The sequence below is a fragment of the Esox lucius genome, chromosome 8 (assembly GCF_011004845.1).
Source record: "Esox lucius isolate fEsoLuc1 chromosome 8, fEsoLuc1.pri, whole genome shotgun sequence".
Classification (NCBI taxonomy): domain Eukaryota; kingdom Metazoa; phylum Chordata; class Actinopteri; order Esociformes; family Esocidae; genus Esox; species Esox lucius.
Window position 1 is genome coordinate 16091079 of NC_047576.1, and position 22845 is coordinate 16113923.

The window sequence follows — 22845 nt, forward strand, 5'->3', positions numbered from 1 at the left end:
ACAGGTCCCACCAGAGGACCCTCATGCCACCCTCATGGAGTCTGTTTGGTCAGAAACATGCATATGCGTAGCCCACTGGAGGTAATTTTGTAGGGCTCTGGCAGTATTCCTCCTGTTCCTCCTTGCACAACGGAGCAGATACCGGTCCTGCTGCTGGGTTGATGCTGTTCTACAGCCCTGTCCAGCTCTCCTTGTGTAACAGCCCGTTTCCAGGTATCTCCTCCATGCTCTTGAGACTGTCCTGGGAGACACAGCAAACCTTGTGACAGCACGTATGGATGTGCCTTCTTGGAGGAGCTGGACTACCTGTGCCACCTGAATGGGCTGCAGGTACAGCCTCATGCTACCAGTAGTGACAAGGACACTAGCAAAACGCAAAACTAGAGAAGAATCAGTCGGGAAGCATAAGGGGGGAGCAATTATCTGTAGCCACCACCTGCAAAACCATTCCCTTTTTGGGGTTGTCTTAATGTTGCCTCTCCAGTGATCCTGCTGTCATTTGATCTTATCTGTCCACAGGAGATTGTCCCAAATGGACTGTGCTATGTTTGTATTTGTTTTGGGCAAATTGCCATCAGGCTTTCTAATGTCTCTCAGCCTTGGGTCCACTACCATTGCATGGGTCTTATGTCTCAATGTTGTTTAGGAGACTGCATATATGTGCCTGTGTCTATAGAAGTGGGTGTATTTAATGTGTGTGTGAGCCATAGGGAGATGGTGGTGTGTTAGAAAGGGCTGAGACAGCAGGAAGAACCCAATGGAAATGCCTTCCAACATAACTGGAGAAAATGGAGCAACGCCACAGAGTGACTGAGATGTGTGTTTCTGTGCATGTCTGTGTGTGTGCTCTGGCAATCCTGGAGGAGATTTGTGGTTCAAAATAAAATGTTCCTTCAAGCTTTTTCTCTAGTATATCAACTGAACGAACCTCTCTGATGGTCTTGTCAATCTCTCTCCTTTTGTATGTCTCCCATATCTGTCTCTGCCCGCCCCGCCCTGCCTGTGTGTGTAGGTATGTGAACACGCTGCTGAAGTTGGTTCCCCAGGTCCTGTCCCTGCAAGACCAGCTGAGAGAGGCGGTCCAGAGCGGGGACATGGAGACGTCACATGGCATCTGTCGTATCGCTGTGGCACTAGGAGAGAACCACTCCAGGTGTGTGTGTGTGTGTGTGTGTGTGTGTTCATTCTCCCTTCAAAGTAATCAAGATCCAATCAGATGATGTGTTGTTTTGCAGTCCCGCCCTGTTCACACTGCAGTTTTCTATTGTTTCTGTCCACCGCTGGTGTAATGTTTCCCTGTTGTAAGTGTTTGTCCTGAGGCTGTCCCTCTCCAGTTAGACTGTTCTGCCTGTCCCGGCTCAGGCCTCTCCCTGACTACTGACCTAGTTTACCTTGCTCTGTGGGGACTTCTTCCTCTAGCTGTCCTCTGTTTCACATGGTGTCACCTGTCTTTCGCTCTCTTCCTCTATTGGATCTTTTGTCTATCTCTCTTCCTCTCTTTAAATTCTAATGGAAAGTTAGGTTGCTTACTTTATGTATATGTTGACGGGGTAACAGTGGCCCGGCCATAAAGACAGTGTGAATGATATGGTAATACTGATACGCCAGTCTGGACATGACTGTGAAGGTGCAGCATGAAAAGAAAATGGCAAATAGCTTTTCTCGTTTTTATTGCATTTATATTGAGTTATTTATTTTTTCAATACATTTTTCTTTTTATGGTTCCCAATTCTTTGTAATGACTGATCATTTTGGGAAAGAAAGCTTATTTCTCTTGTCACAGTTTAATAGAGTTTAATGCTCTGTCTCTGAGTTTTTCTTATTTCTGTTAAAAGAGTGTTCAGGCTGCAACCCTCTCTGTCTGTCTGTCAGGGCTCTGTTGGAGCAGGTTGAACACTGGCAGGGTTTCCTGGCGCTGGTCAACATGATCATGTTCTGCACTGGGATACCCGGACACTACCCAGTCAACGAGACCACCAGCTCCCTCACGCTCACCTTCTGGTACACACTACAGGTATGCCCCCTGAGCCCTAGGCTGGAAGCCCAACACCATGTTCAGAAAGCCGGGCCTCCCGAGGGGCACCATAGACCAAGGCTGTCAGGGCCTTCACAGTGTCATCACGTTCTAGTGACTGTTATGGTATTTAGGGTTCCTGCAAGCTCAGGGCCTTCACAGTGTCATCACGTTCTAGTGACTGTTATGGTATGTAGGGTTCCTGCAAGCTCAGGGCCTTCACAGTGTCATCACGTTCTAGTGACTGTTATGGTATGTAGGGTTCCTGCAAGCTCAGGGCCTTCACAGGGTCATCATGTTCTAGTGACTGTTATGGTAGCCAGGACTTAACAGCACACATTCCTTTCTCCCGCTCCCTCTCTTTCTCTCCAGGATGACATCATGTCGTTTGACTCTGAGAGACAGGCAGTGTATCTGCAGGTGTATCGGCCAGTGTATTTCCAGCTGGTGGACGTTCTGCTGCATAAAGCCCAGTTCCCCTCCGACCAGGAGTATGCAACATGGTCTTCAGACGAGAAGGAACAGTTTAGGATCTATAGGTAGGAGAGGGTGGATGTGTACATGGGTTTCTTGATGCGTTTGTAATGGACTGTGTGTGTTGGTTCGGAGTTTAGTGTGAATGTGTATACGCTCGCCACTCTTTATGTCGCTTGGGATGACAGCATTTGTTAAATTATTCAAATGTGAAAACGTGTGTGAGTTGTGTGGGAGAGTGATTTGCTGACAGATCTATTGGTCTTGGTGTGTTTGAGTGTGTGTGTGTGTGTGTTTGAGTGTGTATGTTTGAGTGTGTGTGTGATATTGTAACAGGCTGGGAAGGTGCAGCTGATGGGGCACAAATCTCAGATTGATGACAACGTTTGTCATGACAGTGTTGAGTCATGGATCATCAGATGCCCAGAAGCACATTAATAACTGCTTAAAATGAGGTCCTGTTGTTTTTCTTGGCACAGTTGAATGATGCCTTCTACTTCACTTGATTTTAAACATAAACAAACTGTTTTCACAAATGAAAGCTGCTTTTTTGCAAAATTACAACAACAAAAATATCACTGCAAACAACCAACACTGTTGTTGTTTTTGTGTCAAACTAAAGCTGACTGAGAGACAAAAATCCTTATTGTGTTTAACTGCCTGAATTCATTGGCTAGATGAATAACCTTAAACATCTACATCTACTTGATAAACTGTTGTTGCCATCAATTGACAGTTACCTATATTATCAAACTGATTTCCTTTTAACTCTTTAGTATAGGCTACTTATCAAATCACAAAATATCAGCAAAAAGCCTGCGTTAAGTGGTCAGTGTCAATCATTATTATTATAATATAGTTACAGCTCCACATCAGATGTCATCACATTGATGTCTGTCTAATAAATGTTAACACGTTTGTTCCAGGGTGGACATCTCCGACACTCTGATGTATGTATATGAGATGTTAGGAGCCGAGCTACTTAGTAACCTGTATGAGAAACTTGGACGGATACTCACCAACACAGAACCAGCCTCGTCGTGGCAGGTATGGTCCAGACTCACACAAACATGTACCGGACCTTTCCAGGCATACTCAACACTGCTGTTTATTCTCTTCTCCAGCATACAGAAGCATTGCTGTATGGGTTCCAGTCGATAGCAGAGACGATAGACGTAAACTACTCTGATGTCATCCCAGGTTTGATCGGACTAATCCCCAGAATCAACATTAACAACGTCCAGCTGGCAGACACCGTCATGTTTACTATAGGTATCAACACCGTCATGTTTACTATAGGTATCAACACCGTCATGTTTACTATAGGTATCGACACCGTCATGTTTACTATAGGTGTCGACACCGTCATGTTTACTATAGGTGTCGACACCGTCATGTTTGCTATAGGAGTCAGTACCGTCATGTTTGCTATTGGAGTCAGTACCGTCGTGTTTACTATAGGAGTCAGTACCGTCATGTTTGCTATAGGTGTCAACACCGTCATGTTTGCTATAGGTGTCAACACCGTCATGTTTGCTATAGGTGTCAACGCCGTCATGTTTGCTATAGATGTCAACGCCGTCATGTTTGCTATAGGTGTCAACGCCGTCATGTTTGCTATAGGAGTCAGTACCGTCGTGTTTGCTATAGGAGTCAGTACCGTCGTGTTTACTATAGGTGTCAACGCCGTCATGTTTGCTATAGGTGTCAACGCCGTCATGTTTGCTATAGGTGTCAACGCCGTCATGTTTGCTATAGGTGTCAACGCCGTCATGTTTGCTATAGATGTCAACGCCGTCATGTTTGCTATAGGTGTCAACACCTGTGATACTTTGCCAGGTCTTTACTGCAGCTGTCTTCAGTTGTTTGTTCGGGGGTCTTTTTACCTTAGGTTTTGTCTTCAGCAAGTGAAATCCATGCTTGATCGGGTTGAGATCAGATGATTGACTCTGCCATTGCAGAAAATTGCACTTCTTTGCCTGAAAAAACTCATGGGTTGCTTTTGCAGTGTGTTTTGGGTCATTGTCCATCTGTAAAGTGAAGCGCCATCCAATCAACTTCGCTGAATTTGGCTGAATCTGAGAACACAATATATCCCTGTACACTTCAGAATTAATCTGGCTACTTCTGTCTTCTGTCACATCATCAATAAACACTAGTGACCCAGTGCCATTGGAAGCCATGCATGCCCATTCCATCACACTGCCTCCACCATGTTTTACAGATGATGTGGTATGCTTCGAATCATGAGCTGTTCTAAGCTTTCTCCATACTTTTTTCTTCCCATCATTCTTGTACAGGCTAATCTCAGTTTCGTCAGTCCAAAGAATGCTGTTCCAGAACTGGGCTGGCTTTTTTTTATATGTTTTTTGGCAAAGTCTATTCTGGCCTTTCAATTCTTGAGGCTTATGAATGGTTTGCATCCTTGTGGTGACCCCTCTGTATTTGCTCTTATGAAGTCTATTTATGGTAGACTTGGATAATGAGATGCCTACCTCCTGGAGAGTGTTCACTTGGCTGGATGTTGTCAAGGGGATTTTCTTTCTACCATGGAGAGGATCCTATGATCATCCACCACTGTTGTCTTCTGTGGTCGTCCAGGCCTTTCTGTTGTTGCAGAGCTCACCAGTGCATTCTTTTTGAACTGTTGATTTGGCCACTCCTAATGTTCCTGCTATCTGAATGCCACACCTGGAATCTCCAGACCTTTAACCTGCTTAATTGATTAATGAATAAATAAATAGCCCACACCTATCATTGAAACATCATTTGAGTCAATTGTCCAATTACTTTTGGTCAATTGAAAAGAGGTGGCTACATATTAAAAAGCTGTAATTCCTAAACCCTTCCTTCAATTTGGAATTGAATACCCTCAAATTAAAGTTCACTGTAGGTGTCAGCACCGTCCTGTTCACTGTAGGTGTCAGCACCGTCCTGTTCACTGTAGGTGTCAGCACCGTCCTGTTCACTGTAGGTGTCAGCACCGTCCTGTTCACTGTAGGTGTCAGCACCGTCCTGTTCACTGTAGGTGTCAGCACCGTCCTGTTCACTGTAGGTGTCAGCACCGTCCTGTTCACTATGGGTATCAATTTGATGTGATTTTTATTTCTTGGGGGCAGAGGCGTCGCTAGGAGAACAGTACATTCGGAGCTTAGCACACCCTCCCGCCCCTCCCGGGACAGAAAGTGCAGGGTTTTGAATGTACATGCTGAACATTTCAATGTACATGCTAGCAGCCTACGTGTCTACATTGTCATACGCGATCGGAATTACAGATGAATAGATCAGTTTTTTGTGATCAGTTTGAGATCCGGGGCTATTCATAAAAGATCCAGGGCTATAGCCCCGGATGCCCAGGGCTAACGACGCCACTGCGTGGGGGTACAGTGACGTCTTCCTTCATTGTCCTTTAAGTCCTTCACCATATTCTTTGTTCTTTCTCTAAAGGAGCGCTAGCAGAGTGGTTGGCCGACCACCCGGTTATGCTGAGTAGTGTTCTACCTCTGGTACTCCAGGCATTAGGGAACCCAGACCTTTCTGTCTCTTCAGTCTCCACTCTTAAGAAGATCTGCAGAGAGTGTAAATACGACCTGCCGCCCTACGCTTCCAATATAGTGGCCGTTTCGCAGGTTTGTTTGTATTCATGTTGGAGATGTTTTTTTTGTAACTTCATTATATTTGAGTCAAAATATTATTTTGCTGATGACTGTACTATCCTCTCTTTTTGTCACAGGAGGTGCTGATCAAGCAGATCCACAAGGTTTGTACCAGTCCCATTTGCATAAAATGCAAGCCATAGCCTATTACCCCAATGTCCTCACTCAGTGGACTTGCTATGTTCAACATCCTTTCATTTTAGTGAAAGTCAGGGAGTTAGAATTCAAATGGCTTTGTCCATGGCATTCGTGAAATGCAACAATGAGCCTATTCAGTTAATTGAAATGAAGCACGGGGAGGACATCAGACCACAGAATTAATCGGCGTCAGTCTTGAAAACAACAGTCAAGGGTCAATCATGTGACAGGGATGGTCTCTTGGAAAAAGCACTGAGACACAGACAGTCAAATTAAAAACCTCGCTTATACGTGAAGTATATCTTGTATGTATGAAAAAGTAGATTTTAAGTAACAATGTTCTTTACTGTCCCTTTAGACCAGTCAGTGTATGTGGCTGATGCAGGCTCTGGGCTTCCTGCTGTCAGCACTGCCTGTGGAGGAAATACTGAGGAACCTGCACTCTCTGATTACACCGTACATACAGCAACTGGAAAAACTAGCCGATGAAACGGTACGCACACACACTCACACACACACAACATTTTACAGTTTTTGAGTCATGCTGTCCTTTCCCCGTTGGACTTGAGCCATCTGAACAGATCGTGGGTCTGCATGGATGCACAACACACACTAACGTTTCAAACCACACACACAGGCTCACACATTGGACTGTGTCCAAATGAACAGGCTTTGTATCTCTTTGGCTCCAATTTACTTGAACATTTCTCTGTGGGACCAGATTGGCTTCATCATTACGCCATGGGTTACTGAATCATAGGACCGTAACATGCACACAAAGACAAAACACAAAGACACAGTGCCTTCAGAACAAGTAATTTACATGTTCTGAATGTTGTTGTTTTTCCATATTTTATTGCATTGAAAAAGGTGGATTGAATTGGTCTATGATCTTACCTTACAAATTAGGTCTGTATTGTGCGGTCACTAAGATGTTTTTGCTGTCTTCAGTTCTCTCATTACAATCTGTAGGCTCTATTTTAATAAGCCAGATACAGTGAAAAGTTGTAGGGTGTGCCAGAAATACATCGCCTTGCCAAACCCCTAACCAATTCTCTTATTTTACTGAATTACAAATTCATTTGGTGGTTTTTGATATTTTATCATAAAACTGACACAAAAAATCTGTTATTATAAGGAGATATATATGTTGATATATATGTTGGTGTTTTAAAACAACTTATCAAACAACATATCAAAAATATGCCAGACACAGTAGGCTGGTCTGAAAAGAGAACTCATAATTTGACCAAAACACCATTTTTTTAAATTTGGCTAGCTAAGGAGATTAGAGAGGAGGTCCACTCTAAAGCTCCCTAATATTATTTTATACGGAATCTAAAACAAAAATCCAGAAAATCACATTGTATGATTTTTAAATAATTAATTTGCATTTTATTGCATGACATAAGTATTTGATCACCTACCAACCAGTAAGAATTCCAGCTCTCACAGACCTGTTAATTTGTCTTTAAGAAGCCCTCCTGTTCTCCACTCATTACCTGTATTAACTGCACCTGTTTGAACTTGTTACCTGTATAAAAGTCACCTGTCCACACACTCAATCAAAACGACTCCAACCTCTCCTCAATGGCCAAGACCAGAGAGCTGTGTAAGGACATAAGGTATAAAATTGTAGACCTGCACAAGGCTGGGATGGGCTACAGGACAATAGGCAAGCAGCTTGGTGAGAAGGCAACAAATGTTGGCGCATTTATTAGAAAATGGAAGAAGTTCAAGATGACGGTCAATCTCCCTCGATCTAGGGCTCCATGCAAGATCTCACCTCGTGGGGCATCAATAATCAAGGAAGGTGAGGGATCAGCCCAGAACTACACGGCAGGACCTGGTCAATGACATGAATAGAGCTGATACCACAGTCTCAAAGAAAACCATTAGTAACACACCACGCCGTCGTGGATTAAAATCCTGCAGTGCACGCAAGGTCCCCCATCTTCGGGGATGCTTTTCTGTAAAGGGGACAGGACGACTGCATTGTATTGAGGGGAGGATGGATGGGGCCATGTATCGCGAGATCTTGGCCAACAACCTCCTTCCCTCAGTAAGAGCATTGAAGATGGGTCGTGGCTGGGTCTTCCAGCATGACAATGACCCGAAACCCACAGCCAGGGCAACTAAGGAGTGGCTCCGTAAGAAGCATCTCAAGGTCCTGGAGTGGCCTAGCCAGTCTCCAGACCTGAACCCAATAGAAAATCTTTGGAGGGAGCTGAAAGTCCGTATTGCCCAGCGACAGCCCCGAAACCTGAAGGATCTGGAGAAGGTCTGTATGGAGGAGTGGACCAAAATCCCTGCTGCAGTGTGTGCAAACCTGGTCAAGAACTACAGGAAACGTATGATCTCTGTAATTGCAAACAAAGGTTTCTGTACCAAATATTAAGTTCTGCTTTTCTGATGTATCAAATACTTATGTCATGCAATAAACTGCAAATTAATTACTTCAAAATCATACAATGTGATTTTCTGGATTTTTGTTTTTGATTCCGTCTCTCACAGTTGAAGAGTACCTCTGATAAAAATTACAGACTTCTACATGCTTTGTAAGTGGGAAAACCTGCCAAATCAGCAGTGTATTAAATACTCTCCCCACTGTATCTACCATTCAGTGAATTATTATTTTGCAAGGTTTAGCACTAAGGAACAGAGATTGGATAGTCATAAAAAATAATAATGTCAACCACTTATCATTGCACATTGTACATGAAACAGCAATTATTTGTTAAACAAGTGCTTGCAGTTGAACATGTTTAGGCTTGCCATAACAGTTGAATATTTATTTATTAATTATTGCATTAATTAATTTGTAGTGCTAAAATATACATTTTGGACTTTATAGGATATAGCTTGTAAATTAAAACACAATCTCAATTTAAAATTCAGGCTGTCTTCTAGAAACTCCTTGCTGTAGATTAGGTTTTTGGCCATGGAATGCATTTGTCTGCAACACGTAAGCCTGAGAACTCCTTGTTGTGTGAGTATTGGGATAAGAAGAATGACTTGCTGAGATGTGCATCAGAGAATGTCTCCGTCTTCAACTCTGTCGCACCTGCTTTGGAGTTGTTGTGACAGGCGAGGCCATCAAAGCCTTGCATTAGGTGGGGAGGAATTGAGGAAAAATAATTCTGGCTCTGGATAATGTACAAAAGGTTACAATGGCGCTGTACTTACACATCACCTGACAGTAGAGAAACAGAGACGATTCTTACTTCATTAAAAGACAGTTCTAAGGAATCTGGGCCTTCATACTGCAGCTAAAAATACTAGTTGTTATTTTCTAAAAATAAATGTGACATTGTCAGTATCGAAAAATAAAGTCCATTTCCTCATCTATTCTGTTCTAGAAACAGTTAAGATGTCAGTTTAGATGCATACTTTCACCTCTCTCATGCACTTTCTATTTCTGCCTCTTTCTCTGCCTTTTCTCTATCTCTGTGCATCTTTTGCTCTCTTTTGGTTTTACGACCTAGTGGTCGTGCCCCAAATTATTACCTTTTCTGTATATTCTACCAACCTATACTGGCACAAATCTACAATAATTTGGGCTATGAATAAGCCTTGAAAAGACAGCAGACAATATTATTTAGTTTGTTTATATGACATTCAGAAGCAAAACTGAAGATAGAAAATATCACTGTTTTGGATGTCACTTGTTTTTTTTATACAGTGGGTGATTTCCTAACAATTGATCAAATTACTTTCACTAAAATTGAATTAATTGAGGTGTCATATACATTACCCTAACATATTTTGTACAATAATTACATTTTTAGAAAGCAGGTTTATCATTATTTAATAGCCTACCAAAAATTGTTACATTTGATGGTAAACTGTAAAAGAAGAAATTAGGAATGAGCCAAGGTTTTTATGTGAAAAAAGTGCTCCTAGGGAAAAATGGTTGGGAACCTATGGACTGTTTTCAGGCTTACAAATACTGGTAAGGTAAGGCCTAGAACTGCCCCTACACTACACAATTTGTTAGTGAAAAAGAAAGTACGTCCCCATGAAAGATATTTTTGGTTTTACCTTTTTGTCCGAAATATTAATAGATTAAGATAACCTAATATAACAAATGACACTAAAGGATTATACTCCATGATAATGTATTTCTCAAATATCAACAGAAATGCAATGGAGTGGAAAAAGTAAATACTTTTCAATAGCTGATGTTGACACCTTTTTTGATAATGTCATGTAGCAGTTACTTCTGTTTGTCTCAGTATCGCCTGGGAGGAATTTTTGAACGCTCTTTAAAATACTGCCTCAACTCTAACATGTTTGAGGGTTTCTTGCATGCATGGTCCACTTCAAGTCCACCAACAGCTTTTCGATAGGATTGAGATCTTGGCTTTGAATCAGCAATTCCATAATCTTCCATTTTATTGTGTTTGGATTGTTGTCTAGTTACAAGATCCATATTCATGGAATTCATGGTTGACTCTGATGGCAAATAGGTCAACCAGCAAAGCAGCCCCAAACCGTAATACCACTCCTTACATGGTATGAGGTTCTCCTGTTGAAAGGTAGTGTTTAATTTTGCCTGGCCTCTGGAATTGCGGCCAAACAACTCCACCTTTTGGCTTATTTACCCAGAGTACATTTAGATATGTGTCCAAATACTTTTTTTTGGAAGTGTGTACATTTTCACATGACTGTGCATCCATTGTCTGTATGCCTTTAGGTAAGATTAATTTTGACTGGTTTTCATCAGCTGACTCTTCACCCATTGAAACTGCTTTGATATTGATGAATGAGGCACAATTAAATCCTGCAATGTGAAGTCATGTGGCTGGTCCTCACTTTTGAAAGAAGCTTTTTTAGGTGTGTTGAGTTTCGTGCTGAAGTTATACTTTGGGTTAGAGGTACGTTTTGACATTAAGGGTTAGTTTAAGGCATAAAGGGTTAGTTTATTGAGGTTAGATTTAGGGTTATTGAATGTTTTTATATCTTTATACTACCAGTCAACAGTTTTACAACACTTCAATTTTTCTAGTTTTAATTGAAAAGATAAGAGTTTCATGTCTTAATTTGCTCTGAAATTAAAGCAGTATGCCCAGTTCATCCCAGAATTGCTCAGTGGGTTCTGGAGAATGTGCTGGCTGTTCCATGATTTGAAGCCTACTGTTATATTTTCTTCTAATCTTGTTCTGTTGGGTCATCCTTGCTGTAGGTTGCACCCGTGAACAACTAGGTGTACACTAGAGGGTATTGCATAGCGCTGCCAAATGCTGTGGTAGCTGTTTTGGTTCTGGGAGCCACTTGTTCTGTGAAAGTCGCCGACCCTGGATCCAGCAAAAGAGCCCCAGACCCATCATGCTTCCTTCTCCATGTTTCACAGTTGGTGTAACATTCAGGAACTGTTCTTTAGCCTACTTGATGGTGTACAACATATCCTGCATGAAGAACTATCCATAAGACCTCCTTCCATCTTAGCAGTGGATTTCTTACTGCCAGGAAACCTGTCAGACCTGAAGCTTACTTCGACCAGTGTTAAGCTGTGCTTGAAGCTGTTGTCGGGTGAGGGCTATCAGGCAAAGTGTTGTGGCTTTGGGTCTGCCAGACCGTCAGAGTTTCCTCCTGTTTCCAGGTGTCGTTTGATGGTGTAGGAAGCTGTACTCACTGACACCTTGGCTTTTGGGTGTTCTTAAACATTTGATTGGTAGTGTGTATGCAGTACCAGTCACAAGTTTGGAGGCGCCTAATCATTCAAGGGTATTTTATTTTTATATTAATATTATTAGTATATTGTTCTATGTATAGCTATGGCTAAATTGCTGGTCTTCACTTTGACACTACAACCTTAACCCTTACCCACCTTGTTTAGTAGCATTGTAACGTATTGCTCTTTAACAGATGGGTTCTCCGCCAAGTCTCATTACTCCTCCCCTGTACACCATAGTTCCGTTGTCATGGATACAGAACAGTGATTAAATGGTTACTAACTAAGCTTTAATTAGTGTTGTCACTCTCGGGAGTATGTGTGTGTGTGTGTGTTTGTGTGAGTGTTATAAGATCTGCAAAGAGATGAAACCATCAAATGACCAACACATCCAAAATCCCAATACATGTTATCTCTCCTTGGCTCTGAGTATTTCTATCAATCAGTCTAATTTATTTTATAAAGCCCTTTTTACATCAGCAGTTGTCGCAAAGTGCTTTTACAAAACACCTGGCCTTAAACCCAATGAGCAAACAACAGTTGCGTTGAAATTCAGTGGCTAGGTAAAACTCCCTAAGAAGGCTGAAATGTAGGAAGAAACCTAGAGAGGACCCAGGCTCAGAGGGGTGACCAGTCCTCTTCTGGCTGTGCCGGGTGTAATATTAAGAGTACAATTATAATAATTAATAAATGCATTTCACTTCTTTTCACTTCATCTCTCTCTATTGTCTTTCTGTTTGTCTCTGTTTCTGTCGCTCTCTTATTTTCCTCACCCTTATATTCTTAAAAAAAAAAAATCTAATGTTATTGACAAATAAACAAGATAAATATTGTAACATGATTTTCCATCTCATATTTTCTGATGAAGTTGTTGATTAACTCTCCTTTTTCTCTTTTTATTCTTTGTTTCCTTTTTTCCATCCATCCATCTCTCCAGCCCAACCCGTCCAATAAACTAGCGATCATCCACATCCTGGGACTGCTGTCCAATCTTTTCACTACGCTGGACATCAGCAAGCAGGAGGACGAATCAGGAGAGAGCACGGCGCCGCCCATCAAAACAGCGCCGCCCCCGCCTGGGCCCAATCCGGTTAGTCACCTTAATCAGTCACACACACCAGCTCCTTTATTTATTTTTTGCATTTTAGTAATTTAGCAGATGCTTTTATCCAGAGTGACTTTCATTTAGAGTTTAAGACAGCAAACCTGGACAACCACTCAACTTAGTAATAGCAGGTGCATTCTATTCAGTGAATTGGTTATCAGCTAATACAGCATGGCAAGTGTCAGTTCACAAATGTAAATTATTTGATGTACTATTTGAAAAGGCGGGGTTCAAAGGAAGCAAGGACAGACACTGGGTGTACCTTGAGCTCCCTTCATGTAGGGATGGGAAGTCTATCATTTATAAGCCCAGCTACATAGGGAACATGGTCTTGTAGTGGATGCACCCTGGAAGTCAGTGGAGTGAGCAGAGGAGCGTGTGACATACGAGCACTTGGGGAGGTTGAATAAATGGTCGGCTGTGTCGTTCTGTATAAGTTGCAGATGTTTGGTGGCACACACTGCAAAACCCTACCAATGGTGAGTAACAGTAATCTACCCTTGAGATGACAGTTGCCTGGATTAGTACCTGTGCCTGACATTTACGCTAGAAGTGTACTAGAAGAGCAGCTCCAACTAGTCTAGGTTAAGCTTGAGGTGGTGGGCTGACATCCAAGCAGATACGGCATGCAAAGATATGCCACAACATGGGTGGAGTTGGATCTGATGGGTCAGTGTTGAAGGCAGTGGTTAGATCTAGGAGGTTGAGGACAGAGGCGACACTAGGGCATTGCAAAGAGCTTCTGCTACATAGAGGCGAATAGTCTTGGTCGAGTGGCCCCAGCACTTTCAAAGTGACTGTTTAGCATTGTCTATTACTTTTAAATAAACTGTATGTTTTCTAGGTGGTTGTGGTCCTGCAGCAGGTGTTTGCTCTTATTCAGACGGTCCTCAGTAAATGGCTCAACGACTCACAGGTGGTGGAGGTGAGAAACAAGCACTTAACCGCCTTTATAGTGAGGCACTGACGCCGCCGTTTTAATACACAAATTCAGAGCTCAACTGACAAAAAAAAGAGTTCCAAATTGCACTGCCCTCCCCCTTCTCTTCTCTCCATCTCTCACTTTGTCTTTCTGTCTCCCTTCCTTTCTCCTCCCAGGCAGTGTGTGCTATCTTTGAGAAGTCGGTAAAGACTCTGCTCCATGACTTTGCCCCCATGGTCTCTCAGCTCAGCGAGATGCTAGGTCAGATGTACAGCACCATACCACAGGCCTCTGCCCTGGACCTCACACGACAGGTACGCACGCCCCTGAACGTACCTACTCGGTACGCACGCCCCTCAACGTACCTACTCGGTACGCGCTTCTACAAATACATCCGGAGGTGCTCACACTCACACACAACCGCTTGGCCTGAATGTGAAACCCTCTGCGGTTGTGTTCAACAGATGGTCCATATATTTGCCAGCGAGACGGAACACTTCCCTCCCATCAAGGCACTGTTCGAGCTGGTTACCTCGGTAACACTCTCCATCTTCCAGCAAGGTAGGGGGTCCAGCACGGGAGGGGGGTGGCTGTTGTAGTTTGTTTGGTCATTTCGATTGACAGGCATTCTTACACACACTCCAGCTTTGAGGAGAATCAACGTGCAAGGTGGAGTGAGTTCTCCGAGGTGGAGTGACAAATGCTGTGTTGTCTGATCTCTGCATAGCAGGAGGGGAATGCAAGACCGCTGCATCTTAATAGTCTAAATAAAAGTCCTGGACGGGAGCACCTAACACCTAATCGTTAGTTTAAAACAACTAATGCATTGCATTTCATGAAAGCTGCCAAAAAGCCTTGTCCAACAGAGTGGGTAGGGAATTCGTCAAAGGAGAAATGTGATTTCAAAATGTTGTCTGGCAGAATGTATCCGCCCCCCCAGTGACGGGCAGAATATGAGTGGAAAACACGTTATCTTATTGGGGTGGCATCCTCCGTCATTCCCCTGCTGCCATGGAGAACTGGGCTGGAAAAGACTCAGAAGGACGTTTTCAGACTCACCATTTTCAGTGGGTCTGAATACTGTTTGTCTGTCTCTCTCTGTCTCTCTCCCTCCCCCCTTTACGTTTTCCCCTCATCCCCTCCTCCCCTGCTTTGACCGTGTTTGATAATGGCTGCCTCTCCTCTCCTTTTTAACCCTTTCTTTCTGAGCAGGTGTCCTTCTATGACACGCAGTACAGTGCTGCGTTGCGAAACAGTTCAGAACATTGCCGAACAACGTAGCATTTGTGTAGAAATGCGTGGTGTAGAACAGACGCCCCCCTGTCCTACAGGGCAGGGAATTGTGCGGGCTCTGTCTAAATGGGAAGGGTTGCCTCCCAAGTGTACCTTTTTATTTTTGGGAGTGGGGTCAGGTTTGCTATTGGTCCAATCTCAATTTGACCCTGTAGCCCCTCCCTCCTAGGCACATGGATGGTTGTAAGCCACACAGGCAGAGGTCAACCACACCTGTCGTGTGACAAGGTAGAGCTCAAAGGAAGTCCACCGGGGTCTTGGGGAGATGCCCCAGGCTTCAGGGGCTAGCCAAGCGGGAGTGCCTGGTTTGGAGGGGGGGGTGTAAGGGCTTGGGGCTGATTTGGGATTGGTTGAGCCTATTTTTCTAGTGTGTCACAGTAGCAGAGGTGCCTCCTGGGTTCCCCACTTCAAAAACCCACTTTGGTTCCTTTTAGGTTTGTTATGTTTCTCTCTCGTTACTTCTGTTTTTCTGTCCAAACGGAACCCATGTCGTCTTCTTTCTTTCTCTGTCTCTCTCTCTCTCTCTCTCTCTCTTTCCTTCTCTCTGCCTTTTTGGTTTATTCAGCCGTTCACTGTTTTTTCCGAGCCTCCCCCTACGCTTCACATGCCCCCCCCCCCCCCCCCCCCGAACCCCCCCCTCCCGCCCTTGTTTCTTCTTTACTCACGTGTGACAATTATTTCAATGAGATCTTTTCTGTTCCCTTTTGTTTCTACATGACTGTTGAATCGGTTGAGTTGCTGTTTGTATATTATTATTATTCTCTTTGTTCTTTATGATTTGTTAAGTTTCATCTTTATTATATTTTAGGACCCAGGGATCATCCTGATATTGTTGATTCATTTATGCAACTCCAAGCTCAGGTGTGTTTTTGGTTTCTTATTTCATTCACTTTGGGTTTCTCTCTTCCTTTCTCTCTTTTCTCTCTCTCTTTTCTCTCTCTCTCTCTCTCTCTCTCTCTGTCGCTCTGTCTCTGTTACCTTTTCTCTTTCTGTTCTTTGTTTAGGGGTCCCCGGGTGACCCAATGTGGCAGGGCTGAGAATAGACTGCAGATGGCACTGTTGAAGGACAGACATAGTGTCTCCTTCAATACTAAGGGGCTTTAACTAGTAGCGACACCTATGTCTGATGATGGACACCTTTGTCCATGAGGGAGTTTGGGTCAGAGTTCACCAAGGCTGTGTCCAGTATGCACAGTCGCAAAAACTGGCAAATGTTTTGAAAGGAGGAAGGTCTTCCTGAACGTGCACAGTAACAAATCTGTTCAGGTTTTCGGTTGCGCTACTGAACATGACCAAAGGTGAAATCAGGCGGTGACCGCACTGGTTAGAATCCCAGAGCCACGACCCCATTCGGACGTCATTCCAGCCCGCAGCCAATCAAAGCCCAAGTTAATTAATACGCCATTAATTAATCAATTTAGGCGAAATTGGCTGCCCTCTGTTTTTTAGTTTTTGTCTTCCTTCTACATTCTCCTTCCTTTTATTTCTATCTTTGGATAGATCTGATCTCCATCTCTCCTCTTCCCTCTCTCCTCATCCTGAATGAGTTCATTACAGTATCAGTTGTATTTATTAGAACATGTACCTTACTTACGTTGCATATCCAATCCAACCAAGCTAACAAAAGGGGGGAAAAGTGTTTTGTAATGAAATTATTGACAACAAAAGCTACAGAACCATCTACAGTCTTTAGTCTGACTTAAAGTTTTCAAAAAAATATATATTTTTTTTTTCTCCAGTTTGTTTTCTGAGTTTGCATTGAAGCAGTTAATAATATCACTTTCAGTTTGTGGTAGAATGAGGGAAAGTGGAGTAGTCTAGCCAGGCAGCCTCATCTGTTCATCTGCTTTATATGCTTCCTTTATTTACAAATCCCTTTCACTCCCCCTTAAGGATTTAAAAGCATCGGATTCACATGAACCAGAGTTATCTGGACGAGATTTCAATTGAATTACATTTAAAGAATGTGTATATATCCTTGTCTCTTCACAACTGTGAATGGGGACATGCTGCGCTACAGACTGAATCTCCAACCAGCTTTCTATCCACTACGCAGTCAGAGTGCCCTCCATGGGCACGTATTAATGACGAAACCCCACGGGTAACTCCCTAGCGTATGGAGCATTTTAATATCCAGAGTGACTTTCTTGTACGATACAATTAATGGTCCCCTTTTAATAAATAAAATATGCAGGACTTTCAAGTCTTGTTAAACAAATGTCATGACTAGGCACGCCTGTCTGTTCTTTTTGTGGACGTGTGTTACTTCCAAAACATTGTGGTGCATGTGGGACTCCACCTTGCCTGTGGAGACTGCATTGATGCACAGGATGGGGCCACTGGCGTAACCGTGGGAGTGTAGTCCCAGCACCCCCTGACAAGACCGCAAAAGTAGCATTTAGCTGTGCTACAGCTCCCCTATGGCAACCACAGCACCCCCATCCGCCAGAATGGATACATTTTGTGGTCCTTTGAACTCTTTACCGAGACCTTGTAGGGTTACCAATCGTGTGACTATATTACACATCTGGCGACGAAATGAATTCACACTGTGATGTGATCGATGAGGGTATCGATCGGTTTCATTTTACCTCATTAGATAACAGGCAGACATTTTGAGATTTTCAATTGTGTATCATAAAAAGGGTATTTCCAAGCAAATCTCACACATGGTCCTGTCAGTGTCAGCGAAACTCTGGTCTGTGAATTAGTCCATGCTTTTGTGTCCCAGAGGACGTGTGAACAACATCCTGCTCAGGGAGATTGAGGAACACAATTTGGCCTTTGATTATTTTTTCTCACCTTATGACCAAAACAGTCTGACATTTTAATGGCAAAGGTGTTGGCTAAAGCAGACACAAGTGTTCACAAGGCTAGCAGAGGAGGGAGGGTTAGTATATTCTGGGGTGGGGTTGGTTTGGGCTGTACCCCTGGAGTAGGGGAACAGTCTCCTGCCCCCTTTCATGCCTCTGTCTGACTCCTACTGTAGGCCCTCAAACGGAAGCCAGATCTCTTCTTGTCAGAGAGTCTTGACGTAAAAGCTGTATTCCACTGTGGTAAGTGTCTGACACTTTGCACTCAAACATACACTACTAATTGTGTGTGCTGCTGCATTTCTCTCTTTAATACGCACGCCTCGTCACTCAAATGTCTCCTTAATCCACAGAAATGGAGCTGAAAACATCTGAAGAGCAAAGCTATTGCTGTCTTTAGGTTTCTAATACCGACTTCTCATTCCTTTCTCTCTTTCTTTTGTAGGGGTACTGTCACTCAAATTTCCTGAGGCTCCAACAGTCAAGTCTACTTGCTTGTTCTTTGTAAGTGTGTATGCACACACCTTTTAAATACTGTACAGGTCACCGCTAAGCTTCCAATAACTACTGAATCCCAGGATGTTCTGCTCCTTGCTTTGAAAGCAATGCAGTCCAACAGCCACATATTAAAAGTCTATTCAGTCTATTCTATTCTTGGTCTGGACTGTAAAATGACATCAACCAAGTTTTATTCACTGCTGACCAGTTGTCTTTCGCAAGTCTGGTTATTTAACAGTCACTTAGGACTCTCACATCAAGTACGAGCGCCTCCAAATGGCCTCCCAACAACAATTGTTGTGTGTTACTGTTTAGTGACTGTGTGTGTGTGTGTGTGTGTGTGTGTGTGTGTGTGTGTGTGTGTGTGTGTGTGTGTGTGTGTGTGTGTGTGTGTGCGCGCGCGCTCGCTCGATAGACAGAGTTGTTGCCACACTGCTCAGATGTGCCCCCATTGGCCAGAGTAGTACAGGAAGATGGAAAACTACTGCTGCAGGCTGTTATAGAGGTAAGCCTAGATATTCATATCCTCACTAAGGCCTGTTAGCTGTCCTAGCCTGTATGATCACACATCATCTCAGAGGTAATGCTTGGACTTTAGCTTAACTTCCACCCTCTGTGTCTCAAGGCGATTGGTGGAGGTTCATCTCGTGGTCTGATGGACCAGTTCGCTGAGGTTCTGTTCAGTCTGAATAAGCACTGTTTCTCACTGCTCACCATGTGGCTGAAAGAGGTGCTGCAGTCGCCGGGCTTTCCCTCCACCCGGGTCACCAGTGAACAGAAAGACACCTTCACCCAGCAGATCCTTCGGTAACACACACACACACGAGCAACAAGCAATGAGTCAAACTCACCTTATTAATGCTGGTGTTAGATTTAATGCCTGACGCCCTCTCCTTTCTCTCTTTCTCTCTCTACCGCTGTTTCTCCTTCTCTTTGTAGAGAGCGGGTGAATAAGCGAAGGGTAAAGGACATAGTGAAAGAGTTTACGCTAGTCTGCAGAGGGCTTCATGGGACTGAGTACGCCGCTGATTACTGACCCCCGACCTTGCCACGACCTCTTCCCAGGCTGGATGCCGCAGTACAACAGCCCCATAAGCCCCTTAACACTGGAGTTTTCATTGGATGGTTGAAATGTAACCCCCCCCCCCTTAGAACAGAAAAGAGCTCCCAAAAAAGGACCGCCATTTGACAAATGGCACTTTTTACACCACACAGCACTCTAACAGAGGTTGCACTTTCTCCTTCTGTTTTCTCTCTCTCCTTCCTTTTTCTCTGGCTCGTGTCTTTCCAGTGGGATCTTCCGTGGCTCCTAGGCTGTTCCCCTGCTGGTTGTGTAGCGTCTGAGACGATAGTGGTACACTTACCGTATGTAGCTAGCTAGTTTAGCTTTGTATCTTCGGAAAGAAAAGAAAATGTATATCTAAACATAAATATATATATATATATATACGGTGTGTGTGTATATATATATATACACACACACACACACACACACCTATTTAACAAAACGCAGGGGGTGCCGGTTCTGCTGCTGCTAATCAGGAAGACAAAGGGGACCAAGGACGGGACATGAGTCTGGGGACTGAGATATATAATATTCTACAGCGTACCGTGTATCATACAACGCTGACTCACGCATCCCCCAACCCCCCACCCCTCCCCCAAGTGCTTGTGAGTTTGCCAAACTTGTCGTGGAACGTCATGTGAACCAGTCTTGTTGGATTTTGATATTTGCCTTCGTAGGAGTGACTTGGAGACTAAAGCAGGAGATTATATTGTCTGCTCTCCTGCCAGGTGCCACACACATCCACATAGTATATACTGCCTCACACACATACAGATACATGCACGGTCATGGAGCTGTAGTTTCCTTAGGAACCCTAGAATGTTCTTCACCGAGGAGAGAGCGAGACAGTTGGGAGAGATGCTGAGTGTTGGGGAGGGTACAGACGGGGGAGTTGGGGGTGCATTGTCCTACCTGTGGGCTGTATAGTCACTGAAATCGTGCAAATCTATTAATCATGTTGTGCGTATTAACAGTCACGTTACTGAACACTCGGATGTGTGTGCGCATGGACGCATGTGTGTGTGTGCATGTGTGCTTGGAAATGTCTGCCTCCCCCGATACTTCAGTGCACTTATATTGGACCAACATCACTTTTACCTACCAAACCCACAGGCCCTCAATCCCCGGCCTTCTTTAAACCTGAATCCCTTCCTTTAATTAGCAACTGTTGGTCCTCCCTGTGACGAGTTCTCCAATGTTCTTCACTCGCAACTGTCCTCTTACCTCCACATTGCCTGGATGGACTGACTAGTCCTAACTGATGACTAGATAAACGTATCTGTATTATCTATAAACCAGTAGATCTGCACACCGTACTGCTCTTAAACGATGCTTGTCAACAAGCAACCGTAGTCCTATCACCCACACGGGTGCCTGCCTAGAACTAAGAAGGGGGGCGTGGTCAGTGATGTCATAAAGATAGTTCAGGAAGTACTATATGTTTGCACTAGAAACCAGATGGATTGGAACTCCTCCAAGCGATTGATTGTGTACTATTTTGGATGGAAGTACACATTGGAGTAGTTGGTCTCCCATGTGTACTTTGTGGTTCCTTATGACATCACCTTTGTCCCATCCTGCTTTGTGTCTGTCTAGGAGCCTGCAGACATGTAGCATGTGTTTTTGTGGGGTGGGGTTTGGAGACTACGAAATACTGTAATGAGTTTGGGAGAATACTCTCTGGGTAGAAGTTGGCCCTCCATGGATCTAAATGCCTCCTTTACCGACTGAAGATGCAAAACTACCCTAGATCTATGATGGGGTGACTTTATCATAGGACTGTGAACAGAGAGGAGGGAGGAAGTGGGTGAGGAGGGGAAGGATGAAATGTACATTGTTTCTTTTTTGTACCTTGTTTTAATTTATTAAATATATCTAAGATGGCACTTCATGTGTCTGTGTGATTCTGTCCATTTAATGTATGGGTGTGGAAACTACAACATTAAAATGGCATCAAACTGTATATTTATTCATCTTCATTGCCTTAGCTATTATTTCCCAAAGTGAAGAATGGAATGTTTGTTTCCTGCTTCATTTAGACATAGAATACAACCAAATTGATTTTATCTTGACTTTATACATGTGCTGGTCATATAATTAGAATATTATCAAAAGGTTGATTTATTTCAGTAATTCCATTCAAAAAGTGAAACTTGTATAATGTGTACATTTATTCCACACAGACTGATATATTTCAAGTGTTCATTTCTTTTCATTTTGATGATTAAAACTCACAAATAATGAAAACCCCAAATTCAGTATCTCAGAAAAGTTAATTGTGAAAAGGTTCAATATTGAAAACACCTGGTGCAACACTCTAATCAGCTAATTAACTCAAAACACCTGCAAAGGCCTTTTAAATGGTCTCTCAGTCTAGTTCTGTAGGCTACACAATCATGGGGAAGACTTTGACTTGACAGCTGTCCAAAAGACGACCATTGACACCTTGCACAAGGAGGGCAAGACACAAAAGGTCATTGCTAAAGAGGCTGGCTGTTCACAGAGCTCTGTGTCCAAGCACATTAATAGAGTGGGGAAGGGAAGGAAAAGATGTGGTAGAAAAAAGTGTACAAGCAATAGGGATAACCGCACCCTGGAGAGGATCGTGAAACAAAACCCATTCAAAAATGTGGGGGAGATTCACAAAGAGTGGACTGCAGCTGGAGTCAGTGCTTCAAGAACCACCACGCACAGACATATGCAAGACATGGGTTTCAGCTGTCGCATTCCTTGTGTCAAGCCACTTTTGAACAAGACACAGCGTCAGAAGCGTCTCGCCTGGGCTAAAGACAAAAAGGACTGGACTGCTGTTGAGTGGTCCAAAGTTATGCTCTCTGATGAAAGTAAATTTTGCATTTCCTTTTGAAATCAAGGTCCCTGAGTCTGGAGGAAGAGAGGAGAGGCACAGAATCCATGTTGCTTGAAGTCCAGTGTAAAGTTTCCACAGTCAGTGATGGTTTGGGGTGCCATGTCATCTGCTGGTGTTGGTCCACTGTGTTTTCTGAGGTCCAAGATCAACGCAGCCGTCTACCAGGAAGTTTTAGAGCACTTCATGCTTCCTGCTGCTGACCAACTTTATGGAGATGAAGATTTCATTTTCCAACAGGACTTGGCACCTGCACACAGTGCCAAAGCTACCAGTACCTGGTTTAAGGACCATGGTATCCCTGTTCTTAATTGTCCAGCAAACTC

General features: G+C 43.5%; 1 protein-coding gene across 2 annotated transcripts in view; it reads left to right on the plus strand.

Moving 5' to 3' along the window:
- The window catches only part of LOC105011678 (importin-13), a 40058-nt gene extending 20322 nt beyond the window's left edge, over positions 1-19736 (plus strand). Inside the window, exons 7-24 of one of the 2 annotated variants that reach the window (XM_010871891.4) lie at positions 1013-1153; positions 1873-2014; positions 2387-2553; positions 3415-3535; positions 3613-3760; positions 5936-6117; positions 6222-6248; positions 6641-6775; positions 12894-13046; positions 13906-13986; positions 14160-14297; positions 14448-14544; positions 16085-16137; positions 18266-18332; positions 18535-18593; positions 19003-19092; positions 19213-19394; positions 19527-19736. In XM_010871891.4, the coding sequence (XP_010870193.1) occupies positions 1013-1153; positions 1873-2014; positions 2387-2553; positions 3415-3535; positions 3613-3760; positions 5936-6117; positions 6222-6248; positions 6641-6775; positions 12894-13046; positions 13906-13986; positions 14160-14297; positions 14448-14544; positions 16085-16137; positions 18266-18332; positions 18535-18593; positions 19003-19092; positions 19213-19394; positions 19527-19623 (2080 nt within the window). In that variant the 3' untranslated portion in view covers positions 19624-19736. Of the gene's footprint in view, positions 1-1012; positions 1154-1872; positions 2015-2386; positions 2554-3414; positions 3536-3612; positions 3761-5935; positions 6118-6221; positions 6249-6640; positions 6776-12893; positions 13047-13905; positions 13987-14159; positions 14298-14447; positions 14545-16084; positions 16138-18265; positions 18333-18534; positions 18594-19002; positions 19093-19212; positions 19395-19526 lie in introns of those variants that run through there. The other variant, XR_004576046.1, reaches the window with a different exon arrangement.
- Positions 19737-22845: the final 3109 nt, after the last annotated feature.